At 44.6% G+C, this 27,066-nt stretch overlaps 1 protein-coding gene across 1 annotated transcript in view; it reads right to left on the bottom strand.

Moving 5' to 3' along the window:
- LOC130391260 (ADP-ribosylation factor-like protein 15) overlaps nt 1-27,066 on the bottom strand; it is a 115,148-nt gene that overhangs the window by 52,745 nt on the left and 35,337 nt on the right. Inside the window, exons 3-4 of the mRNA XM_056601297.1 lie at nt 26,217-26,276; nt 17,796-18,004 (exon numbers count right to left, since the gene is read on the bottom strand). Of these exons, the coding sequence (XP_056457272.1) occupies nt 17,796-18,004; nt 26,217-26,276 (269 nt within the window). The remainder of the gene's footprint in view (nt 1-17,795; nt 18,005-26,216; nt 26,277-27,066) is intronic.

Genomic DNA, 27,066 nt, shown 5'->3' with positions numbered 1-27,066 from the left:
GTGTCTGCAAAACTCAGACAGTTTACATGTTCGTGTAGCTACATCGTACTGGGGGAATTGCAACTTGCCAACTATTCTGTGCATTCATGTGATCTCTGGCACAAAGTATTTGCGCTGTGCTCCACAAGCTGCCACTAGGCTGGTGAAATTCAGGTTTGGTGGTGCCTTCTTCGTTAGCAGCTCTGTGGATCTTTGGCAACTGAGAACGAGTTCTTGTGTTTTTTTGAGCATTATGATCCGTTAATACTGGCTTCTGAAATTCTGCGGGACGTGCCTTGTTACTGATCTGATTGACAGGTTAATAATCATATAGAGCGGTTTGAGTGATCTTTATTTTAAATTTATGTATGCAGTATGATTCTGCCATTGTGAAGTCATGCTGAATTTCCCATTTGATTGTACTATAGAGGTATGAGTCAGCTACGCTTCAGTCGATTCATCTGAACTATGCGCAAAACACTAGGGGCCTTTCAAAAAGTCTCTGTGAACTTGCCAACAGTTTAAGTATTTTATTAAAATATTTGTTCAAGCATAATCCCGTTTCAATCAAAAGTCATATGATCACTGGCCTTTCATTGTCAAATTAAACAGAACTCACAGAGCATTGACTTCTTTCAGGCAACATGAAACTAAAATGTTTGCTTGCCTTGTTAGCTCATTTCCACAGTCATATTATTGACCCCAACAAAGCATGCTGTATTTATTAGATTAGAAGAACGATTCAACCTTCCCCACATGTATGCTCTTGCATGAACAACACATTTCCGTACCACTCATATTAAACCCGATACGGGTTAACACACAGCTGCCTAGCAATGGTAGCAAGGGTTGTTTCTTCCCATTTTGCGTGATCGAAACAGATCCTGAAGGAATCGATTAAATTAATTTCCCCCCGAAACATTGTGTTGCTTTAATACTATCCTGTATTCTTTGAGAAAGCATCACATAATGCTTCAAGCCAGTGTTGCCGTTTTGACACACTTTATTCATTAAAGAAAGAAACACTGGGATTCAGGTTTTTTTCATATATAGAAAAAAATAAATCAACAAATGAAGAAGGAACCGTGAGAATATAAAACTACTGCCAGTTCAAGTGCTGGTCATTGTGAATTGCACATTTCCACATATAATTGTACTTACTAAAGTGGACCCACAAAGTAATCTAAGTAGGTGTAAAAGGCTATGAGATCAAGTGCTTAAAGGGTGTCTAAAAGAACAGTTGGCAGTATTCCATCGGGCAATCATTACCAGTACAGTAACATACACACCAGCTGGGTGGTTCTGTGCCAGCCATGGATAGAGAGCCTGTGTGTGTAGGTGTGTGTGTGTGTGTACGTGTGTACGTGTGTACGTGTGTGTGTGTGTGTGTGTGTGTGTGTGTGTGCCCGTCACAGCATTTGTTAGGTTAGAAAAACATCTTAAGAGAGGATTATCCTCGAACTTTTGGGGATAATACAAAGCAGGTTTTCCGGGCCAGTCACACACCATTCATAATTCCAGACCTTCATTGGCAATAATGGCCGAGTTAAACAGGTTTGATAGGTAACTGACACGAAAATACACAATGCGCAAAAGGCATTAATTAACAGGTTAAGCCCAGGGGATTTATTTAGGTTGTTTAGGAAAAATAAACATTACAAAACCAGACCTATAAGGCACAATGTAAATATATATACAATCATAATGACCAAAACTACTTATTGATTATTCTGATCACTTAGCAAGTTCCTGGTCAATGTTCCATCTCAGAATGTAAAAAGTGTTATTTTTTAATCAAATCAAAAGAACACTGATGCAGGGACAGACCAAGTGAAACAATATGAGGCATATGTCCTTGGCTCTGGTGAACCCATTCTCCATCGCGGACAGCCAATACCCAACCAGACTCTTCCCACTCTAAGCTAAGGCTGTCAGACGGCTAAATCTGCCCCAGTAAAACGCCCTGGTAGAGAGGCAAAGCCCCTGGGAGAGTTTGTCTCGTACTCTAGTCTCCTCCGTCAATCCAGGGACTGGATTATGTCTACAGCACTGTTTACCACCACTGAGAAGAAGAACAAGCTGCTGATGCACACCAATAGGCCCAGATAGAATCCAAAGTCAAGGGGGGTACTCAATGGGTCAGATTGATTGATTGCAGTGTGTGTTTCTGTACATTTCACTCTGCCTACTGGGGTTACAAGAAAATGCTCTTTGGGAAAAGAAAACCACAGACATGTGGAAATAATAATTTGCAACAATCCCCACGGACATTACAAAGAGGATCTGAGAGACAGAGAGGGAGACAGACCCAGATAGAGAGGGAGAGGGAGAGGGAGAGAGAGTACTTTTTAGCTATATCCACAGGCTCTAATAAGGTGATCTTTAATTCCCAGAGGCACAGTCGTCTGGGAAGCCCCCTATGGGTGGTTCCCTCCCCTCCCCTCTTCTCCCCCGTGGCCATACGGGGCACCACTCTGTGGCCCTGCCCTCCGGGCCCACAGGTCAGCGGACGCGCCGATTACCCGCAAGAGCTTGACGCACGGCAAAGCCGTGCGCTTTCATCTGTGTTGGTGGGTTGCCACTCAAAGCCTTGTTACAAGATTGGCGCTCGGCAATTAGCACAGCTCAGGGTCAATTAGCTTTTGGCAAGCCGCCAGGGGTGTCACATGCCCGCGGCTTTGCGCTGATGGCACCTGACAGACCTGCAGATCAGTCATGTCTGCCATGGCAGGGGGTCGGCTACGGGACGGAGACCAAGGAGGTAGCCTCGTGAGACCATCCTAAAATTCCCGGTTGCGTTTTTGGCATAAGTATCAGCCTGGCCTTGGCTAGGCGGCAATATGTTTTCCAAATATGGCAACAAAGTGTTACCGCACCGTGTTGGTCGGTACACATTCCTTATATACCGACTGTGTTACGTTCCCTGCCCTGAGCGCTGATTGGCTTGAGCATTTGGACCTTTTGAAAAATGCCATACTTAAAAAGGTTTGATGCACGTTTTATGCGATAGCTCAGCTTGGAACGAGATGCAATAGGCACTTAAAGGTAATTCAATAATGGTGAATATAAGTTCAAGCAGTTTCTAAAAGTTTTTGTGATGGTGTAATCCCGATTCAAATGCACGTTGGACTTATTCAACTCAAAAACACAATCATGGCCAAATGCAATCATTGATAATATTTGGTTTTGGCTTTCATAAGAACTGGTACTTGACGTGTTTGTCTTTTAGGCCGAATCTCGATTCTTCCCCTTGCCCCTTTTGCTTTGTCTTTGTCTTTGTCTTAACCAAGACAAAGACAAAGACAAAGCAAAAGGGGCAAGGGGAAGAATCGAGATTCGGCCCAAGTGAGCTCTCAAATCATCTTAAAAATAAGGGGTACATAGCCCTCAATCTTAACCCTTAATCTTGATCAAATTTGGTATTGAGACACCACTAGCTCTCACATGAACGCGCAACTTCAAGGGTAAGGGGGAAGATAAGGGGTAAGGGGAAGTATTGAGATTGGGCCTTAGTCTTACTATGAGTACCCCGCTTGTCGTGGGGGCTATGGAAGGTGGCTTTTGTTTTATCCAGAGCATTTGGCTGGTGGGCGTAAATATGGCAAGGCAAAGCGCTTGTCTGTCTAGAAGGTGTCCAACATGGGTGCCACATAAGAGCGCCATAACTCGACTCGTGCCATGAGGGAGTACATCGCTTGAAGACTGACAGACTGCTGACAGTAAGTGGCATCACCTCGGCTGTGTGTGTGTGTGTGTGTGTGTGTGTGTGTGTGTGTGTGTGTGTGTGTGTGTGCGTGTGTGTGTCAACATGCTTTGAGCAGATGCGCGTGATTTGGTTTTGAAGGCAGCGTTCCAACAAGCAGAGATTAATAGAACCATGTACAAAAAAAAAGGAGGAAAAGCCCACCCTGCGACTGTGATACAACCGGCGGTCTGATAAGATGGCTCCAGACGATATGCGGCCAAATAAGCGAGTGAGAAAAGAGGTCCCGAAAGGGGGGCTTTGGTGTTAAAAGAGGTCCCTCTGCTCTTCTGCATTCCCCCCCTTTCCCTCTCGCTTTCCTCAGCGGCTCACTGCGATGTGTCTTGGGTAAACGTTGGCCGAGATGCTATCGGCCCCCCAGAACAAGAGAACTGGAAGTGTTCCGTTGTGGCGTTCCTGCTCGCCTCAAATCCACTCTATGCCTCTCCTTCCTAGAGAGTCCTTCTTTTGCATGTCGGGACAGGGTCTTTGCTTTGGCTTTTTTCAAGTCTTTCCAGCTGAGGACAGGAAGGAGAGGAGAGGGAGTCCATGGCGTGTGTGTGTGCGTCATATTGTAGATGGTGTAGAGCCTCTTTCCTGTGGATGAGCTGTGAATTGCCTGTATAACACCATGGAGTGCGTGTGTGTGTGTCTGGTGGTGTGCATGTCCGCGTGCGTTTCCCGTGTGCATGTGTGTGTTCCAGTGTGTGTGCGCATGTGTGTGTTCCCGTGACAAAGGGATTGAAAAGGCTTGAGAGAAAGAGAATAAGCAACAAAGACAACGCTAAACAGGTTTGTTGACGCGAGATGCGACTGTTTGATTGGTGCGGAGGTGAGGCGCACGGCTGTAGACATCTGCACAGCTGCTGCCAGACAGGCGTGTTGGCCTGCCTCACTTCTGTCTGACAACACCGCCGCGCATCTGGAAGGTCTGTGCGAGGACGCAGGTTAAAGTCTTAATTGTCTCCGATGAAAACGCCTCCTCCCCATGACACTTCTCCAGCTCCAGACTCAAGACTCATCTTGTATTTTTTGCTCCTCAGTCCGCACGGAACCAGGCCGCCCCGATTGCACATGAAGGCAGCGACATCAAAGCCCCCCAGAGATTAAGCTCATGAGTTTGATCGTTGCTTTCAGGGCGATACCATGGTATCGTTTGTCCAAACAAATACACAAAATGTTGTTTTTTTTTTGCTGTTTTTGCACCAGGTGCTATTTATTGTTAGCGAAGGCCAGTTTGTTGTTCGTCACCAACAGGTTTTTCCAAGATTTCTTGTTGGACATTCTTCTACCCCTGGCGTTCCTTTGTGACCATGTGCTGATGTACTCTTTATGTCCACCTCCCAAACATGAGTTTCGGCACAGGGCCACTGCGCTAAAGAGCATGCAATTGAGCCTACTTAATATCACACAGAGAACACATTAACGGCACGTTATGGTTACCGTTGGAGTTTAATGTGCCATTAATCACGCCAAGAGCACATCCAAAATTGACAGTGTTAATTCACAAGGCTCATTCATTTTCCCAAGCTAATGTCAACAGAAAAGCGTCAAGTCAATGTCCTTTCCAGCTGCTGTTGCTCTTGCTGCCTGGATGGAATGCGTATACTATTGGTGATGGAGGTTGAATCATTTGAATACATTTATTTGAATTAATAAATATGTAAAAGCCTTCATAAATATGCTCAAATTGAAATCGACCAAAAACTGCCTTAAAAATGTGATCATTAAAATAGAGAAATAGGCTTTCAGCAACATTCAACAGTTAAAATATGCAATTCAATCTCCTCATTTGTTTATCTAGAAGTGAATGAAAATATTGTGCTGCTCCATCCTTTCCATTGAGTTCATTTCCCGGCCTTGAAGACTTGGGGGGTGTTTTGAACAACACTAAATGAAGGTTGATTATAACCTTCCATGACATTTAAAAAGTAATCATCAAATCGAGGGAGAAACTTAACATGATAACAGGCCTTATTTTGACTGGGAGTCGGCCATGGGTAATTAACTTATTCAATTAAATCATACTTAATTAATTGCATTAAGCGTAACCAAACCTGGAAATAAATAAATCCTCCTGAATCAATGTTCTCTGGAGTTTTTTTTGGTTGTTTTCCTTGTTTTCGTAAAACTGACTCTGGCAGTTACGAAGAGCTAATAAATGGTCAGAACGTCCCGGGAAAACATGTTGTTGACAAAGCACTAGATCAAACCTGATCCCAGGTTCTGGGTAGACCTCGATTGCACTGCTTCAGAATAAGAGTGACTCACCCCGTTGGGAAAATACAAACAGGTAGCGACTTACACTTAAGTTGATTAATTTATAGACCTGGGCAATATGAGATGAGATATATACTATTCTAGGAGTTGCTCATTTTACATCCCAAAATGTATTCTATCCTTCAACTTGATAATCATTTTTATACTGAATAAAAATGACATTACCTGTAAAATTCTCTTTTTCTTTTTCTTGTTAACTAAATGTCGGCTAATTCTTAACCTCTGTGTGTGCAACTTCCTTCCAGATGCAAATTAAGGGAAGTAAATTGTCAGTTGGAGTTCATAGTTATATATGTGGACCGATGCCCACGTTCTGCTCGGTGTACGGAACAGCTTGGTCTAGGCACAGATTTATGTGTTGCAGTCTTTCCGCTATCTATAGAACAGTTTTATTGAGTTAGGCTTAAGTAATACTAGGAGTACTTTGAAGGATACAAGAAGCTTAACATGGTATTTTAACAGAGGGCAGATGTTTGACTAAATAAATGCTGCGTGTGTAATTGTGTGCAATATATATATTTGGTAGATCAGACATCTTAAAAAAGGCATTCTATGTAACATTCACAAATTAAAATATCATAAATGACGAACTATGTTTATTTTCTAACATTATCTCAAAGAGCTGGGCTACCCCACTATTTAATTTGCCATATATCTTTATCTACAGCTTCGTGTGTGGTCAAACTAATCCCATTAAAAGTTTAAAATGTAATGTTTCTTTAACTAACGTTACTAGCGGCTATTTTGTCAAATGAATAACATGTGATATGTCATAAATGAAATAAGGCATGGCTTCTCCTAGGCTGGAGACAGCCATAACCTTGTCTGTTAATGCTTAACCTTGTCTGTTAGCATGATTCAAGTCAGATCGATTTCCCCCAGCAACAGTGGTGAAGACAACAACTCAACAGCAGAGCCCACACTCCTTCACAATGTCATCAAACTATGTATTTTGTTATTGTTTGGGTTTGAGAGACCCCTGGCGACAGAAATTAACCCATTATACCTTTTAATGGTCTAAAACCCAATGTTAAACCGTGATAAGTCAGCCTATGAATATTGACATCGGAGCTGGAGATCTCTGCCCCTACCAGAACGAGAATCGACAGGAGCAGACCGGTTCTCGTCGCTCCTCGTGTCTCACATATTTGACAGGCTGACGTCAGGTTTGGGCTGTGTTCATAAACTCGCAAATTCATTTGTATTTCTTTTGTAGCGTGTTCACTTCAGCAACTGTGTGTCTTGTCTCGGTCGGACGGTTTTCCCCCCCGCCCTAGGACCTCGACTGACCAATCAGACCTGGGATGACCTGTCAGATGTGTTGCTTTGGGATTAGAGATAAACGCTAAAAGGGATGCTGCGGAGGAGGAGGCGAGGCGGACGGCCTTGGGCGATCACCACTTGGTTGCGCAAGAGCAAAAAGGGGGGGGAAAGTCTGAGGTGTGCGGAGAGTTTTGTTCCATGCAAAAGTTTTAACGGTATGTGGAAACTGCCGGGCTGTAATCAGGTTCGGGCGCAAAGAAAGGTTTTTGGTTGGGTTCGGACCGGGGCCTTTTCGGCTCAACTTTTCAGGCCTGATTCAAGCTCTACTTTGCATCTGGAGTATCAATTGGTATGTCGGCATTGCGTGTGCAAAGACTTGACACCCCTGGAAATTCCCGAGCTTCATTATATCTGTTTACATTCACCCGAGTGGAAGAAAGCCTGCTACATCATGGCTTCCCCCCCCCTCCCTGCAGCATCCCCAGGCCTGGATGGTTCCCAGTCCAGCAGGACCACTCCCCCGCCCCCCTTTACAAATAAGACAGAGGAGGTAATTGAGAGATTAAGATCCTTCAAAATGGGGTCACAGAGATCAATGATCAAACAGAGCCGTGACCCCCCTCTCCCCCTGCCCTCCTCTCAACTCAACACACTTTATTTTAGCAAAGCCTGATAATGGAGAACAAAAAACCAAAGGGAAAAAGGCCAAGCGACAAACACTTCCCTGGGAAGCGACCCGAGCACCCCTTAATCTCTGGGGGAGGCCTCAGCCATAGCAGCGGCCCGTGAGGGCGATCAATCACCGACGAGGGCATTTATCAGAATGAAATGTGGTGAAAGTTAGCGAAGATTTACAGACTCGGACAGTCACCAATAACTCAAATCTATAGTGAGCCAATGTTTATTTTTTTTATGATGCAATACAAGGGCATCATAGACATTTACACATTTTTTGCATTATGTCCTTTATTATATGTACTGATTGATGATTAGTGTTTTATCATTGCTAGTCAAAAAGGTATATAAGTATACCTTAAGGATAGCACTTGAAGCAAAATTGCTTCAAAACGCAGAATCCCACAGCTATAAATGTAATGCTTATTTGACGTGGAACATGTGAGGACATGTTTTGGTCTCCATGATTTCAAGACCAAATAAATCATGAAAACTCTACGGCTGAGCTTCATAACCCTCAAACTCACTCCACGTGCTATTTTTACCTGCTTTTCTTAACCTCCCCCTTTCCCACCAACTGTGGTGCACACATCATAACATGCAACTCAGACATGAATTAATGACCCTAAACTGGAATCACACCTCTCCCCAAGTGATTTATAATCTCTCTCTCCCCGCTGCTCTCAGATTCCCCCCCTTCGACGGGCTCTGACCCCCGGCGGACCTGCAGAGTCAGACAAGCGCTGGCCAGATGAGACCCCCCCCCCCCCCCCCCCCCCCCCCTCCCCCTCCCCCCCCTGACATGGAAGAACAACTTGTTGGGTTTTCAGTTTTCGGTCGTGGTGTGAGTCACATTCCTGTTGACCACAGGAGGACTGGGAACTGGCGTTGTACAGAGCCACTCAACACTCACAAACGGGGGGGGGGGGTCAGGGAGGTCGCATCCCTCCTGACGACAAGCACCGTAATGAGTTATTGGCTTCTCGTGGGCTGGAGACAGCTCGACAATTTTACACAGACAGCGAGGGAGAATGGAAAGGAATGGAATGCCGGGTATTTTCGTTGGGAATTCAAAAGTTAAGAAATCGTGAAAAGGGAGGGAAAATGGATAGGGAAAAGAATTAAGCAAAAGTCAGCAGAAAGCTAAAATATGGATGCTTGGGGAAAGTGTTGCTCTGCTGTAAAGCATTGACTCTCACAACATGCTTTGTGCATTACAAGTGGGATTACAATTGCCCAAATATTTATTTGGGCGATTGTTATATATCTATGTATTATTTTTTGTCATATCTTAGCAGGATTTTCCTAACATAACACTTGGTGAAAGATTATCCAAGATGGTAAATAAGATAAGACAGATTTAAGTTATTATTGAAGGCGTTTTATTTATACATGATCATGAGATGATGGAATAAGTTCGTACCAATCATCAGCACTTTGTTTCAATATTTTTATTGACCCAAATTCTATACAATTACAGACTTATGTGTGCGAAGACATTTCCAAAAATGGGAATAATTGTATTAAAATGACTTAAAAACACATTATCCCAATTATTTCCAACAATATACGGCCCATTCTTTGGTAGCAAGACAACGACGTCACATGCCCTTTACCCCCTAACTTCCAATAAACCTGCAAAAACAATTCCGTATAGCCCTTGATATATTTCAATAGTGATCGAGCGTACTATGATGTGCTACTTCATGGGTACCTTGTGATTATTATTATATATTATTATATTATTTTGTCCACTATGGACCGAACGATGGTGGCTGTAGAGAGGGCTGCTCCTGCCCCACCAAAACCCCCCGCAGGTAATACACCGCTAAATACAAGGGCTCAACGTTAACCTCGTCTGTGACAACGATTGCAGTCACGTCAGAACGATTTTCACCGCATGTGGTGAAGATAAACGACTCCCGTGATCCCGTGTCACTTCACAATGTCATCAAAACGACATCTTAGGTTGATGTTTTTATTGAGCGACAGTTAGAGGCCCCGAAATTACATTCTCTACCTTCAGTCCAGGGCGAAGATGCCAATGACTTAATCTGTGCATTGCAACCGCACAGTCTTACTTCAGCTACCATCATTCATACTGATGCTCAGAATGGAACACATCCTAATTGGTGGCGCGATGCAAAGAGTCACAACTCTCCTGGACTGACTATGTTTTCAAGCTTGTTTGATTTACAATATGAGCATGAAGGCCGAAAGCATACTCGATACATTTTAAGAGCTTCAGTAGTGGTCCAAGCAAGCATAGACACACGCTGTGTTTCTCGTCAAAAGGACAACTAACAATAACCATCATCACCCAAACACCTAAATGGTGATCATGCGTGAGTGGTTGCATAGGAAACCTGAATGCAATAAAAGGACTGCCTCTGCGTCTTTCAAAAACAAACAAGCCGAGATGTCAATTCACAATTAATGCGATCTTAGTCACCATGCGAACACTGACTAAGAAGAAACTATTTCCTGTTTGTTCCCAGATTTTGTCGGGGCATCAGCTGGAGAAAACATGGCCCAATGGAAACAAGCATGACTGCGTACTGCATGTTTCCGTGTGTGCACGTGTATATTGTGTGTGTCTGTATAAGCAAAAGAAGACGGTAGCCATTAGACATGTTTGTGGGGTGTTAAGTAGGTGCAAAGTGAAACATGTGTTCGTGGTTTCTTCAGGCAACTGTCACAGCGTGTGTCTTCAGCGCAACTGTTGAGTTTGCTAAGTTATGATTATTGTATGATTTGTTTCTGGAATATGGTGAAGAAACATTCACAATTCATCTTTCAAGCCTTTGAATTTCCATGTCGGTTTGTGTCAACAAGAGAGCAAATGTATGACATGTGTGTGTGTGTGTGTGTGTACGTGTATGTGTATGTGTGAGAGACTTTGATTCATTATAATAACTCACTACTCTCTAGTCCGTGACACACGATGATCGCCAACCAAACACTAGGACGTGTTTGAGTGCTCAGTGGCCTGTGGGGTGTAACTTTTGTCATCGATTCATAAGCACAGCCAGTTGTTAACTTTGGTACACTGAAAACAGATGTGCTTCAATTCACAGCAGGCATTGTTTTCCTCACAACCGAGTGAAGCGTAAAGGGAAAAGTGAGTGCCAGACTGATTTGTGGTGTATGACTGAGACAGAGTGGGTGAGAGAGAGAGAGAGAGAGGAAAAGATGGAGAGATTAAAATAAGGGGAGCATGGGAGAGTGGGGGGAAGAGAGGAAGGGGGAAAGGTAGGAAGAGGATGTAAGTGAGTGAGAGAAAGCAACGAGTTGGAGAGTTCTCACAATGAGGTGTGTGTGTGTGTGTGCTGTTTTTCCTGCTCACGTCATCTATCGTCTCTGTGTTAAACGTTGGAGTGGAGCTGTCGTCACTGTTTCAGGTTTTCAGGTTGGATCATCCAGAGCGTTGCCATTTTCCCCAAATTTAGTCTCTCTCTCTCTCTCTCTCTCTCTCTATCTCTCGTCTCTCCTGCTCTCTCTCTCTCTCTCTCTCTCTCTCTCTCTCTCTCTTCTCTCTCTTCCTCTCTACTTCTCTCTCTCTCACTCTCTCTCTCTCTCTCTCTCTCCTCTCTCCTCTCTCTCTCTCTCTCCCTCTCTCTCTCTCTCTCTCTCTCTCTCTCTCTCTCTCTCTCTCTCTCATGAAATGCATCTTGTCGTTATTATTCCTATATTTCATTTAGTTATCCACAGGGAAGAAAAAAAGGGGGGAGAAAAAGAACACTAGCTCCACTTCAATCCCCTCGGAGAGAGACCCCGTTAGCAGCGCCTGTGTCCTGAAACAAGGCAACCCTACGTGAATGCAGAGTGCATGAGGTCCAGCCATCCAAACAGACCTGCTTTGTTGAGGTGTTGTATCAACAGGCCAACCTCCCCTCTGCTCCTCCCTGGCTTCCTCGGGCCCCCCAACGGCAGGAGATTGATGTCAACAAGGAATTCTTTCCCGTGTTTCCCTCTGCCTCCTCCAGACCCTCCCCTGCCCCAGAAAAACACTTGCACAGTGGGCCCCCAGTGAGGGTCTTAACAAGCCCGTCGCACCGTATTAGCCCGCCGCCAGCGCCACCGACACACTGCGGTGTGTGGCCAGAAACACCCTCAGTCCCCAGCGTGGCACTGTAAACAAGGACACCCTGCATCTGGTGGCTCTCCCTGGGGTCCCACACCTACGAGCTGTTACTCAGGCCCCGTCCACACGGAGACGATCTTTTGGTGAAACCGCATTAGTCTGACCGAAACCGCACTTTTCGGAAGCCATGTCCCAGGGTGGTTTCAAATAGAACGGAACCTATGCCGGTTTCTCGTGATTAGGAGATTCGTGGGGACGCCTGAAAACACGAACGATGACGTCAATCAACCCCCACCCCAACCTGCCTGGGCCGTCCGTTAGAGCGTTTTTTTGTGGCTTTAAAATACGAGCCCCTTGGCATAAATGTAAATACTACCTGCTACCTTAGAAAGTATTCTACTCATCTACAAGGTTTAACAACTGCTATCTCCTCCTCGACTGAATGTTTGTATACAGCGCGTAGGTTGGTTAGCCGCAGGCTTGACACAATCCACTTTTTTTATGGAGAACCAGCGCCTTGAATATGCCGTACTACCAGACTGTTCCTTCACAGCTCTGATCGCGTTTTCGCAATGAGTCCGTCTTTACAGAGATATTCCTGAAATGCATCAAAGGAAAACGGAGGGGAAAAGATAGTTTTCACCTTGTTACTTGTTCCTCTCGGACTGTATGTATGTAAACGCAGCGCAGGCTTTATGCGCATGCTGGCCTCTTCTTTCTTTTCTTTTTTTGCTGGAGTTCTGTAGCAGAAGCAGCGCCCCTTATGGGGCCTGGATGTGTACTACAGCGTTTCTACCGCTCGATGTGCGGTTTTGCAATGTATCCGTCTTTACAGAGATATTCCTGAACCGCATCAAAGGACAACGGATAGTTTTCGACCGTGTGGACGGGGCCTAAGTGCACACGTTATGGGAGAATCTGCTAGCTTTAATTCATAGCGCCTTTCACGTTTCTTTGCGTATGACCGTTCTTTCCTTGAAATCGGACCCCGAAACTATCGGGGTCCATATTTTGACAAGAGCTGGGATCAAAGTTTGTCGAGACTTGTAGTTAAGTACCTTGACTCTGTTCCCTACGTTGTTTTTGGGGAAGCGAACTGATTATGAGCAAACCATGAAGGGTTACGCGTCTTGAATTAATTCAGTGTAAACCAGAGAAAGAGGGGTTCAGAGCAGCCTGCCTTTTTTAATGATGAAGCTAGTTAAGATTATCGTTTTCTATAGAATCTTTTGTAAATTACAGCAGAGTTTTGAATAAACCCAATCATGTTTCTGTTCAGTCAAAACACGGCATAGCCACAGTAACCCAAGGGTTAAATATAAAACCTGTTGGATATTTACTCCAATGTATGAATACATTTTTATTTTTAGACTCTGTAACTCTTAATTTATGAAAACATCTGCGCTGCCGCCAACCGACACTCTTGAGTCACCTAGACACGTCAGTACATGTTAACAACACACGCACACTCGTCCGGGTCAATTTCGGTGGTGCGAGAGTGTACAGCTTCAATCCGCTAGGACACAAGATAGAAGCCCATGCCCAGTCTCCAAGTGCATCTCCAGCACAACGGGTAGGCGGAAATGAGCAAATTCTCCCTAGCTTCCCCATACCTAGTCAGATACTTCCTAGTGCTGCTTCAACACAGTGCCTCCAGGCAGAGTGCCTGTGCAGCTCCACTCTCCACACCATACCGTATCGTACATTAAATATAAAACTCACCACTATTAACTCAATTATTTAGCATAGCAGTTAAAAAGGTAGGTTATTTAGGCCATGGACAAAGTAGGCTATTCCTTATCGGGATCTTGTGGCTGTGGTTCTCTGGATGTATAGGATGAACGTTAAGAACCTATATGGCAAAGCAACGTCAATGCGGAAAACATCCAAAGAAAAATCCCCCATCCACCTCTTCCACCATTCAGATCTTCACTGGTGAAAGCATAAGGAATGACGTTCAGGAAGAAATGCTCACTGACTTAATCAAATCATATATTAATCAGGGGTGATCGTAAATCAGTCATTCGGCAAACCTCAAATCCTCACACATATTTGTCATCTGCCAACAAGCGGTTCTAGTTTATGCTGACAACCTAGTGAACAGTTTCAGGAGGAGAGGAGAGATAAGGTTTACATGAGAACTCACACCTTTTCAACAGTTTGCAGCTGCCTTGACATCGTTGCACAAGGGTTTTCTAATAATCAATTAGCCTTTTAACACGATTAGCTAAACAATGTACCATTAGAACCCAGGAGGGATGGTTGCTAGAAATGGGCCTCCAAACACCTATGTAGATATTCCATTGATTATCAGCTGCTTCCTGGTAGAATAGTCATTAATCACATTAAAAATGTCGAGTCTATATTTCTGATTGATTGAATGTTATCTTGATTCAAAAAAAGAAACGCTTTTCTGACCCCAACGGTAGTGTACATACATTAACTTGGGTCGCCTTAGTGGCGCTCCTGAGCTTTACAACATTGAAAATACTTCCTTTCCTGACACTGAATTTGCAGCCCTAATTTGCAGGCTCTGATGGTCAAAACTCCAAAAGCTACTCTATACTTTTCCCATCATTTTTTATAAGTAAGTATACTTTTAAATATATTCAAAATTATCACAATTAATCCTTAACAAATTCAACAAATTAGGTAATTTCCCAAAGTAAATCCTCTCACTGGGTAAATATATGAATATTTAATACACTGTACACCTTTTGATACTGTACAGATTTAGCATAACCTGATGCTCACAAACGGACCAATAGCCAGAGACACACCCTTAATAGAGCTTTAAGACTCAGTTGAAGGAATCACATAGCACTTACCTGAGACCCAGGGCCTGCCTTCGCGACATTTTGCAAAGTTTGCCTCACCTGTCTTGACGTGACTTCATTTTACTATCTTGCATCCCTGCATTCTGGGAGCCATTTGGCTTCATCAATGAAGCATGAGAACACCCATCTGCTTCCCAGAGTAGAAAGACGCTGAGGAGGCAACATGCACGGATCCAGCCTCTTTGATAGTAGCAGCTTGGCTACGTCTGTTAGTTAGAGTGAAGCTAAAGATTACCGCACATAAATAGTTGCGATGTGTGAATTTTTTTTATTCGTCTACATGTTTCTCATCCTGCTGGCCTGTGCCCATGGTCAACAACATGAAATCCATGCTTCTAACTAGTCTTCATGGCTACATACGAAAGGCTATTTGCCCCTACATTGAGAACAACGTGGAAAATGCCACTGCAACGCATGAACTATGAGTAAAGTACCCTGTGGCTCCTACCCGAGTTCTGTCACTAGTTCATGACGTGCTGCATGGAAGGCCTGTTCTTTTTGACCTATATAGGCTCACAATATGGAACTGAGATACCACACAGGGGCAATATTGGCAATAAGTAGCCCTTAAGGCTACCTCTTCTCACACATCCTGCCCTAATAAAGCAGCCGTCTCCCAGTGTCAAAGTTCGTTTATATAAATCGGCAAGGGATTGTCAATGCCTCCCGTGTACTGACACGCAGCCTTCATGCAGCAGAGGCGCCCACGTCACGCCTCCAGCCAGCAGATGTTGAATCAGTGTTACTGTTAGAGCTTACAGGGAGTCTAAACAAAGGGAACTTGTTATGGGGCCAAGGTATCATAAGATTACCAGGTCCAGTTTTTAAATGTAGAAATCCATGGCAACTGAAATTGTTCCATTTTGTTTTTTGGATGGAGTGGGGGGAGGGGTTCATAAGTCGTCAGGTTCATATCAGTTTACCGTCGCGATCAGAGGTTTGTGGGTAAAATCACGACACTCAAACGCGGTTGTTTGTTTTTATATACACAGTAGACGCCTCAAGGGATGACAGGATGTCATAATTTTTTCAGCCCTGTCTAGCAATCTATCGATTTCAAAAGCGATGAGTGTATGTTAGTATGTATGCGCATGTATGTATGTATGTATGTATGTATGTATGTATGTATGTATGTATGTATGTATGTATGTATGTATGTATGTATGTATGTATGTATGCGTATGTATGTATGTATGTATGTATGTGTATGCATGTATGCATGTCTGTGAAATTTTTTATGTGCAGCTGGGAAATGGAAGCTCGCGTTCTTTTTCTTTTTACAGATTAAAAGTGATAGCAGCAACAAATATCCTAACCAACTGATTCCTAATGATGGTGAGGTAGGGCAAAGTGTGGCTCGAGAGGAAGAGAACAGCCAAGCAAGACTATATCAGTTTCACTGCGATTTATCCCTGAACGCCCCGACAGTGATTCATCTAGCCCTGCGGGAGGGCGGTGGAGAGAGAATGGTCCCGGTGACATTTGGGCTGTGTCCTTACGTATACCGACTTGTCTGTAAGGGAGGCTGAACAGCTGTTAAAAGAAGAACTGAATATGCCACCTTCAATGGAAAAATGTCAGCCTTGACTACACGTCTGTTGCAATTACATGGTGTGCACCGGAAATAGAGATTTGGTTGGATCTGCCAGGAACAGAAATGTGTAATTGTGGGCCTAATATGGAAGGCCGTCTATGGGGGCACGCTTTTCTATATCTGGTGGTTGGACGTGAAGGGCTGATCTACGATGTCTGCCAATGAGACAACGGTGCCCTTTATCAGTGTTGCTGTCCGATGACTGGAGCTACTTCCTGATTTTGTTTCCCACTTAGCAACAAGTTTGTTCTATTATTAGCAAAAGTTTTTGCTTATCAGAGAGAAATTGCTCCTATATCTGTACTGGAAGGGGGTTGGTTATAGGCTGTTCCGGACACACAGTAGGTCAGGAGATCATAGTTTCCACAGAGTTGAACAAGCGAGTGAATTACTGAGGCAAAAAACCCTCAACAGTCAGGACAGCGGTATGTAGAAGAGAAATGTTTCCAAAATTTTTCCCTGGGAGGTCAAATCAAGCTGAATTATGTCGATGATCAGGCATGATACATATTAAACTCGTCTTAATGTCTCATAAAAAAAACAATAATTGAGAGTGACAATGATTTGAAAGCAGCCTCCTGCAAGTGTATTAGGTCAAAATGTGCCAGCATCAGGATCATTGTACATTACTTACTGACTAATTATAATAATAAGATGTGAAAATAATTCAACCGTGAACACAAATGGTCCCCTAAGTGGGAAAGTAGTGTAAAGCACGATGAATCACCGGATGTTATCTACTTTATTTTAATGTCAATGTTTCTGTTTCACAGAATTTCCTAGCATGCTGGTGAATAATCCTATGCCTCAAATTCTTGAAATCATCCCAAAAAAAATAAAAATGTTTATGATCGGGAAATAAAAATAAACCAGAAGACCGAACAGAATGTCAATACGCTTGGACACGTGCCTTTGGAGGTTTAGAAGTCTAAAATTGTACCTTCTGGACAAATGCCCAAACATTAAAGATCTATGTGTCACTCAGATCCCCTCCCAAAGATAAGGGAAAAAATGGCAGTGTGTGTTCTGCACCTTTTCATTTTTATAAAAATAAAAAAGGTTCAAAAAACGTCCAATACATTTTCATATCAAAAAGGCAGTTTGACCTGGACTTGTAAGGAGTGTGGAAGTGCTAACGTGGTACTGATGTGAGGTGTATCCGACATAACTTCCAAAGGAAATAGCCAGGTTAACGCGTGACACCTTGGTTCTTGTCAAGTCAGGGTAACATTTGTTTGCGGTGAGGAGACAGCAGTGTCCATTAAAACGTTCTCAGTGTGTGTCCAAATCCATTCTAAAGAAAACGGCCGCACGGGCAGGACTGGAGGGGTCTTGGCTTACCTGGTTTGGGGTCCGCGCGGCAGGCTTGTCCTGGTGGTTGGCGAGGATTAGGAAGGGGAGCGTGCAGAGCTGGGGGTGCTGCAGGGCAGAGTGGAGCTCGTTGCGGGCGGCCTCCAGGTCTTCGTCCGACGAGGCGCTGTCCAGGACGAACACCACGCCTTGAGAGCCCTGGTAGTACCGGCTCCAATACTTCTTGATGTTGTCGGCACCTGTAACCCGGGAGACTCTGGTCAGGTAGGGCTGTGCAATTAATTGAATTTTAATTGTTATATCTAATTTTTAGTCAAGCTGGGCAGCTAACAGCTAACAGCTAACAAACACATATTTGTACATTATTTTTGATTTGAACATCTTGAGTATATTTTTTAAGGGGAAATTTCAAAGTTCTCAGTTACAAAGTGTTTTTTTGGTGCGAAATGCTGAATAAATGCATAATGTTTTCAAAGTCAGAAATAATCGGTCTAAAAATCGTGATTTCAACATTGACCAAAATAATCGTGATTACAATTTTCTCCATAATCTACCAGCCCCACAGTCAGGGCACACGAGTTACGGAGTTATCAAAACATAATGATCAGAACCATGCCTACAGGAGACCGCAGCAGGAACAGCGACGCCGTGGGGGTGACGTGTTTCTGTGGGCTTGTTCTGCACATGTTCTCCGGGGTGGATATTATGATCGTCATTTCACTCAACTAGAAAGAACCCCCTCAACGCATGAATCACTTGTTAACCCTGTAGCTACCCCCGCAAAGACTATTTTTTGGTGCGTCACAAAAATTTAGAAGTCCCTTTCGCACTTTTAAAAAATCACAAGAGGTTTTTCAACACGTCGCTTGAGAACTTTCCATTTTTTTCTTGTTATCTCCGCGGCAGCAAAGGTGCTAGACTCCTGAGCACAGGCGGCGGTGTTCAATCAAGGAGAGCACAACTGTCTCACTTATCCAGGCTAAAGCCGTCAGGCATTCCTCCTCGTGTGCTAGTTCTCATGGGAGAAATTTGAATTTGACACATTGCAGTCGCCCAATGTGCAGACTAAGTCCAACCATATCTGCCACATTGTCGCAATGAGCCTAAGCTTGACGGCATTGTTTGGTATTTCTGGCTGAAAGTCCTGCTCACAAACAACCGTTCACATAGAACAGCCAACACCAACACCTCACTTGTAACCAAAACTTTGTTATTTTTTGGGGATAATTAGGTGATATTGAAATGCAATGTATTGTCTCTTTTTATACTTTTGTGACATACTGGCTTCATACTTGTTATATTTTTATATCATTTATGGTGCATTAATAAGTAATTGAAAAGCCACTACATGATTATTTCGATCAATACAGTTCAAATTATTATTATTATTATTTATTTTTTCCCTGATGCTTTTATCCAGAGCAACTTACATTAAGTGCATTCAAACATGAAGAGACCACCCAGAAATGGCAAGAATCATGAGAGTACATACAATTACGACCAAGAACAATTAGAAGCGCTTCTCTAATATTATTGTCAACATTATTTTCTGAAGATTGACTGAGCTCAAACATACCAAGATGAATCATCCAGACCCCAGACATTTGCATAAAACAAAGTATTTCAAAGTCAGTTCTCTGTCATCGCCCCTTCTTCCTCTCCAACCTCGTCATCAGGTTTTGTTTTCAACCAAAGTTGCTCATATCAAGGTAATTGCCAAGTGGTGACAAACTGTGAGCCCGGCGACTCTTTAAACGTCACGCAATGCTTCCAGTGACATTCAGACATCCCCCCCAGTCACTCCACCGCACCCCCGTCCTTCCCTTCCTCTCGCTTCCTTCCTTGCTCCATCCTTTCTTCCACCGCCCCCTCCCTCTCTCTTTCCTCACACCTCTCACTGGAGTGGAAAGTTATCAGACAAAGTGGCACTTGAGAGATTGCCTGGGAAGTTTCTCTCATCTCTGCTTGGGAGTTGGCTGGAATGTCACTCATGTCTTACTGGCAACTCCTGCCACCTATTGGCCTGAATGGAGGAGACATTCTGTCCGGCCGGATTGGAGTGGAAATCACTCGTGGACGAGAACAATACTGCCTGAACAATACTGCCTGTACCGACTGTGATGAACACTGTAATACCTGGATTTGGAAAACAACAGTTATACACAACGTTGTAAAAAAAACAGCGGATTGCACTCATTGGATATTATGAGCAAAATTAAGCAAGAATAGTAATACACATAAGTGATACACAATTGGATGAGTAAATTTCCTGGATCACTGGATGATGATGGATTGTATTTACATCAGAAATACATCAAAGCTAGATTACAGTAAAGGTTGGTAGTCTACAAGTTTATAGTACAAAGTGAGCGATAACATGAAGAGCCCATTAAAAGTCTGGCAAGACGTAGACAAACAATTACAGGGTAGAACAAAACTTGATTTTATCTCTAACTTGTCAATCTCTTCAAGTGATGATTGACAAATGGTGCTTTATGGTTCACTAAAATACATTTACAAATGGCCTTAGATGGTCTATGTTTTGGAAAGGGCCTCCACCAGCCTCCACTTTCATTTGGTCTGAATTATGCTACTGTTGGGCCCAATTGTGTCGGCTGGTGGATATGACGGGGCTCAGATTCACCCACACCCACACACACACACACACACACACACACACACACACACACACACACACACACTTCCCTCGCCTGATTCTTTTACCTTGAAACAAAATGCAAACATCTTGCTAATCGGCACCCTTTTTATTTTTTTCTTCCTCCTCACTCTTGAAAGTTGAACTAGTCAAAGCAAAAAAAAAACAAAAAAAAAAACTGTCTGTGAAGTCTCCCTTAACTAAAAACAGCCCCCCCCCCAAAATGGAGAAGCTCCAACGCAGCGATAGGGAAGAGGACTGGGGTTGAGGCGGGGAAGTGAAGGAGGGTCCCAGTAATACAGCTTGCTTACTTCATTGTGGAACGCGCAGCGGAGCCTGGGAGCCCGGTGGAAAGCACTTGAGCCGTGGATACACCCGCCACCCTGCAGGCTCTGTTGTTAAGTAAACAGTTCCTGCGAGAGGCCCTGGCCTCCGATCCAGCAACCGGCCCTTCTTGCTCGTTTACTACACATTTGTTGGCAAAGGAGCTGCTCTTTGAGCTTCCAGACATGCAGCATCGCTAAGTCCTCCCTGTGATCTGCGTTGTGCGTTTCATTTGTGCGTTGGATGCTGTTACTTAACGCGGGATTAAGCGGACTGGAAATACCCGTCTCCCTCTTTCTCTCTCTTATATAGAGAGAAAGTATAGCAAGACGTTTAGACTTATGACCTTTGATAGACAGTAAAGAAAGATTAGGGCGTCATCCTAGATTTCTAAATGAGGTGCTGTGACTAGACACACCAATGCACACACACAAACATGAACCTGATACTATTATAGAGCAATATCAGTTGAAATCAAATATTTGGTTTGTGGGTATTTAGAAAATGAATAGTTTGGCTTTTCTTGGCTGCTTTGCCAGATAAAGCAAGCACATTTACTTTTGGTAACTGGTGATTACATTTCCAATTTATGACAATCTACAGAATCAATTATTAAACGCGGATGCAATGAAAAAAAACGACTTTGAAGATTTAACAATTCTCAAAATAATAGTCAGCTGCAGACCTAGTGCGGTTCGATTCGGAGTGGGCCTCACGGTCATTATTAAACTGGGCTGTCCTGTGTGGGGCTGGCGCCGCACCTTTCGACCGATACAATAAAACTAAGAGTACACAGTACACAGTAATATCATTTGGTGGTACGGCCCGGGCCATGGGTCGGTTACACAGCTGTCTCTTCAAAAAGCTCTCAGAACTTTAAATCGGAACAGGCTGGATAGCATCTGCTTTGAGCCCAAATGACAATTTACAAATGATTTCAATTTTGGTTTTGGGCCTCTTCCTTTACTCAGAGGAACAGCTTCCCTGCTGGGCAACGCAAACCACATTGTGGTCCCACTTGAAAGTAATACAAACCACATTGGGCTTGCAATGAGGACAATGTAGCGGTTTGCTCCAGGGATGTGCTCACTGAGTTCCTTCTGCCTGTAGGTGGTCAAATGCTCTGTGATGTTTTCCCTTGTTGCTGTGTGTGTGTGTGTGTGTGTGTGTGTGTGTGTGTGTGTGTGTGTGTGTGTGTGTGTGTGTGTGTGTGTGTGTGTGTGTGTGTGTGTGTGTGTGTGTGTGTGTGTGTGTGTGTGTGTGTGTTTTAAAGGCCAGTGAGGGATTACAAGTATCCTTATACACGGGCGAGCAGACTCACTTAAGAAAGGCAAAAAAAACTAAAACAAAAAGGGGAATTCACACGAGTCCTAACCTTGCATGAAGGCCGTTGTATTTATAATACGTGACAGTTACCTCCTTCCCACAGTGTCACACACACACACGAAAACAATCACCCTCACACGTGTCAACCATTACCACTCGAACCCGCTCGATTTATCTGTGTGCAAAAGTATTATTACATTTTAAATAACGTGACATATCTAAAGTTTTTGCAAAAAAAAAATAAACGTGTAAGTAGAAAATGTCTGCGCAGATGCAGCGCGACAGGATCACATGTGCAGCCGCCTCCTTCAAAACAGGAAGCTCGGGCTATTCTGTGCGGCGGCTGCGGCACTATGGATCAGTGGAGATGAGTATAGCGTTCGTTATGACCAGCACTCCATCAGCTGTCACCCAGCGGCTTGGGCACACACAGCCTGTCTAGACCTGACGTCAGTGTCACCATTCTCACTCACACACACACACACACACACACACACACACACACACACACACACACACACACACACACACACACCACACACACACACACACACACACACACACACACACACACACACACACACACACACACTTTCCCTCTCTCACACATACTTGCACATTAACAGTGTGTATATTAAGGCTGGATGCTAATTCAGTAAGTGTTTATAACTTGCATTGTATTTTGCTTTATTTGGTACCCTTTTATTGTATTATGACCGACCTGCACCAAAGCAGATATTAACATAAATATTTAAAATCCTTTAAAAACACAACTGTCATCATTGTGTGCTATTTCATGCCTGTCATACATATAACTTGCATTACAAAGTTAAATGGACTGGACTTGAAACGCAGACCATGCTACTGCATGTAGCACTTAGAAATCTGGAGACCTATCAAAACAGTTGTCTTGAAACAGAATGTCTTTATGGTTTTCACATGTGGATCTTGCATGCTATGTAGACAATTTGTATTCGACCATAGGGCTTTGAAAAGAGAAAGAGGGATATATTTAGGTGTCATTGGATAGCTCATGTCAGTAACAATAGCGCATTCTCCTGCCGGGCATGCCTTGCTGTTCGGCAGCGGTCGACCGATTAAAGAAGATCATATCAACTAAACGATTAAGACCCCACATCATTTGGCAAAAGAGAGGAGGGAAGGATAAGTGACTGATATTAACTTGTTTTATCACCCTGGACAGTGCATTCTGTGCACATTCTATGGACATTAACCAACCAATCTATGGATTTAAATGTGAGCAAATGTAGGCGATATGGGTTTGAGGCACAAAAATTGCATTTGGTGCCCAGCACAAAAGCGGCTAAAGCAGCTTCAGGTGATCTTCCCCCCTGAATGTTTGTTTTCTAAATACTTTATCTTTTAATCAACTTTCCAGATTGATCCGACGACTCAAATTGCTGAACAATTGTGCAAGGTCATAGCCTCCACACGAGGCAACACATTAATTGCCATCCTGAGATTTTTCTGCGCACCTGGCACCTGCAAACAAAAGGTGAAAGGGTGAAAGTGACTTCATGCAACGATTCCCTCCGTCAGAGTTTGTCTGACGGAGGACGGATAACAAAACAAATACAAATTTCTGTTTTGCACCCCAGCAAAAGCTGAGGAACGTGGTTTGCCTGGTCCTACGACCAGTAAGCCCCTGAACATGAGTCAAATAAGAGGTAGCAGGTACCCCAAAATAAATGGCATCTACTGCTCTGGGATGATTCCTTCACGGTCTACAAGGCCAGTTGGCTCCCAGGACAACCTGGTGCCCCGCACTCCAGGGAGGGAGGAGAATGCACGGCCAGAATTAGCCCACGACAACAAGGGCTTCGTGGCTGGCCGGAGTGCAACGAGCCGACCACGGCATTTCACGAGCTCACACCCTGCTGCATTTCAGGGCACCCTGGAGGTGACGTGACCTCCCTCCAACCCTCAGCAGCCACACTTTGCAACCCACCCACCCCCCCACACCGAGAGGCACGAGTGGCTGTGTCTCCTATGTTTCTCCTCTGATATAGCAAGCTCCTTCTGTCGGCTCGTGTTGGCATGTCTGCCATGTACTGCTTTGGCTTTAAAAAAAAGACAACAAAAGTCTAAATTAATTCTTTAATCTGCCGACAAGAGGCACTGTGGCCTTACACGAAGCGAGGGCTGTTTCAATAAAAGGACTTTAAACATTCCCCAGTTTCTAGAGATTATAGTTTTTGCTTGGCTGCTTTTAATAACGAGCCAACAGAATTTCCCGATAATTCTCCCCGATAGGAAACAACAACAGTGTACTTCATCTGGGCTTTGTCTGTTGTCAGTTGTTCCGAGTTACGTTACCGCCTTGGAACACACGATCCGGAGGGTCGGCACCGTGTGACCTTTGTAGTTGGAAAAACCAGGGCGGATGGAAGGAAGGACGGGGTTAGCGTTTCGGGGCCCCCAGGCTGCTCATCGTGCGTCTCCTCCCTCGACTTAGTCAGGGTTGAAGGCAGACGACAGGCCACGGAGGCATCGTGGGTTTTAAGCAGTGATGTCACGCGCGTCCCCCGACCGCATCGTTTTCTGCGCCGTGGCGCGTGAAACGAGGCCGCGTGCGTCGGCGTTCCTCTCCCAAGCCGCCGGGGAGACTGCGTAGGACCGCGTAGGACTCGCTCGGCCAAGCTGAGCGAGTCGTCCCTTCTTACGAGTTCAAAAGGAGAGGGGTTCTGCGTTGGGATAAAACTAAAACCGAAACGGAAGGTTAACCAGAAAGAGAAACGCTGCTGGTCAACAAAACGTATCTCGCGTTGATCCCCAGGAAAGTGAATCGCAAGAAGGTGTAATAGGGGTGTTGCTCGACCTGCTGAACCTTAAGTCCGTGCTTCGAATAGCAGGTTTCCCCTTAGATCGTACCTGATCTGTAATAGGTACGATTTTAAACAAAGAGATGGTTGTTGTTGGTCAATCACACACACTTGACAAAATTGGATCAAATTGTGACCTATTCGCATTCCCTTTGGCTCCTCTGCGTATTGAGGAGAAGATATGGTGTGTGGAGATGCTAGGGAGCGGGGCTAACACAATAGCTTTACACACTTTCCGTGCAGGAATTGACGGTGTGCTCCATGGGACCCCTGCAGGGTTCTCTCCGATCACAGTGTGACCAGAGGGGCTTTGACCTAGTCCAGAAAGGTCTAGTGTGAAGTTGAACCCCATCCTCAAAGTGCTCTGTCCAAATTTGGTAGCATGCCACTCTGGTGGTCTCCCTAGTGTTTTCCTTCTTTCTTTGCATGTGTGTGCGTGTGTGTGTGTGTGCATGTGTGTTTTGAATCTCGTAGGCTGGTTAGGTTGGAGCTGGCTTCAAAACATGCCGCACACCTGTCATGTGCCTTGTGTGTGCAAAACAACATAAATTATTTTTACTCCTAACAAAATCATAAATTGTGGCCTGGGGATGAGTGGCAGAAAGCGATAATTTATCATTCCACTCCCCCCCCCCCCCCCGCATTGCCTCTTAAAACAGCTGCGGGAGACCACCCCCTCACGCTATCCCTAACATCCCCCCCCCACCCCACCCCATCCTCTTCCCCTCTGCTCCTCAACATCCCTAATCAGAGTGTGTACTGAACATCAAACGGCTTCCACGCGGGTAGCTGGACTTCCGAGAACGCTTCCTGTTTCTCAAGCAGCACCGCTGGGGTCGCGGGCTGCCAGAAGATCTGTCTTCCGTCCGACGTCATTCTGTGACGACAGCGCGCGTAAACAAACCTGCGTGTGTACCTTTTGGCCAGGAGTGAGGTAACGGCTGCGGGGGGGGCTGACGCGGAGACATGCGTGTAACATGTCCGTGTTTACAGAGCGATTCGGATCTCGCTTAAATATTTGAACAAAAATTGGGTTTTTCCTCAGCGATGTTTTGACATTACGCACACGTTTGTTTTCAACTTTACATGGGGCTATAAGTAGTCAATGCTGACCCTGATGGATTCAAGCGTTGCAGAAATATCACACATAGACACGGTGGTCGCTCTTACAATACCCAGTTGAACCAATCGACCTCTCAGGGGAGGAAAATAGTTAGCCGTGTATATAGGAGTGATGGATGACATTCAGATATGCAGCTTCATGGGTTCTACTCTATATACAAGGTGATGTAGGATTCTCACCTCCGAGTTCCTTTACATTCAAGATGGCGTTTGGGAATGGCACTGCTTTGATGCTGAAACCTGGGAAGAGATAAGAACACCTTCTTAAAGATCACACAAAATACACTCCATAGTTAAGGGGAACATTATACCGTTTTGTTCTTAAGTGGCCAGATAACAATGATCAACCAACGAAACTAGCTGGAAGCGGTTAGAACATACTTTCCCAAGGACAATATAGAGGAGCCAGCTTCACTTTCTGCTCTTTGGATCTCTGGATATTAAGGCCAAATGTTTAAAACCAGCTGCTTTGAAAATCAAATATCTTAGCACATATCTGTGGAGGGGAAAAGTGTAAAAAAATAGCCTGGTCCAACTTTGTCAGGCTTGGTTTCAATAAGCATGTTATTCCACGGGGTTAGATATCGCTTGTGTCTTAAGTGCTACTATGCGTTGTGTGGTTTGTTCTAGTGATTGAACGGGACGGGACGGGAGGATATAGCAGAAAGAACAACTATTTAATTACGTTGACATGTCCTAGGCTGGGACTGCGTCGCCTGCCAACATTCACACACAGGAGGAGGCAGAGGGAGGACTTATCGATGAAGACAGCCCGAAGCGCCTCGCGAGCCACTGAACCTCCTGCTCTGGTTTCTCGGGGCTTCGCTCAAAGTGTAAATTCATAAAAGGCCCCAGCATGAGCGGACTGACGGACCCCCCCCCCCCCCCCGGAGAGGGTAGTGATGGGGATCTCCTGACCTACTTAATCCATTCAAATATTCGACTCAAGTGGGGGCGCTAAACAGGTGCCCGTTTCCCCCCCCCCCCGGCCCCCCTACCCCTTCACATCCCACACCGCAGCCCCAGGTCT

This window comes from Gadus chalcogrammus, chromosome 11 (assembly GCF_026213295.1).
Source record: "Gadus chalcogrammus isolate NIFS_2021 chromosome 11, NIFS_Gcha_1.0, whole genome shotgun sequence".
NCBI lineage: Eukaryota > Metazoa > Chordata > Actinopteri > Gadiformes > Gadidae > Gadus > Gadus chalcogrammus.
The sequence above is the reverse complement of the archived record's forward strand: the minus strand, read 5'-3'. Positions and strand labels throughout refer to the sequence as shown.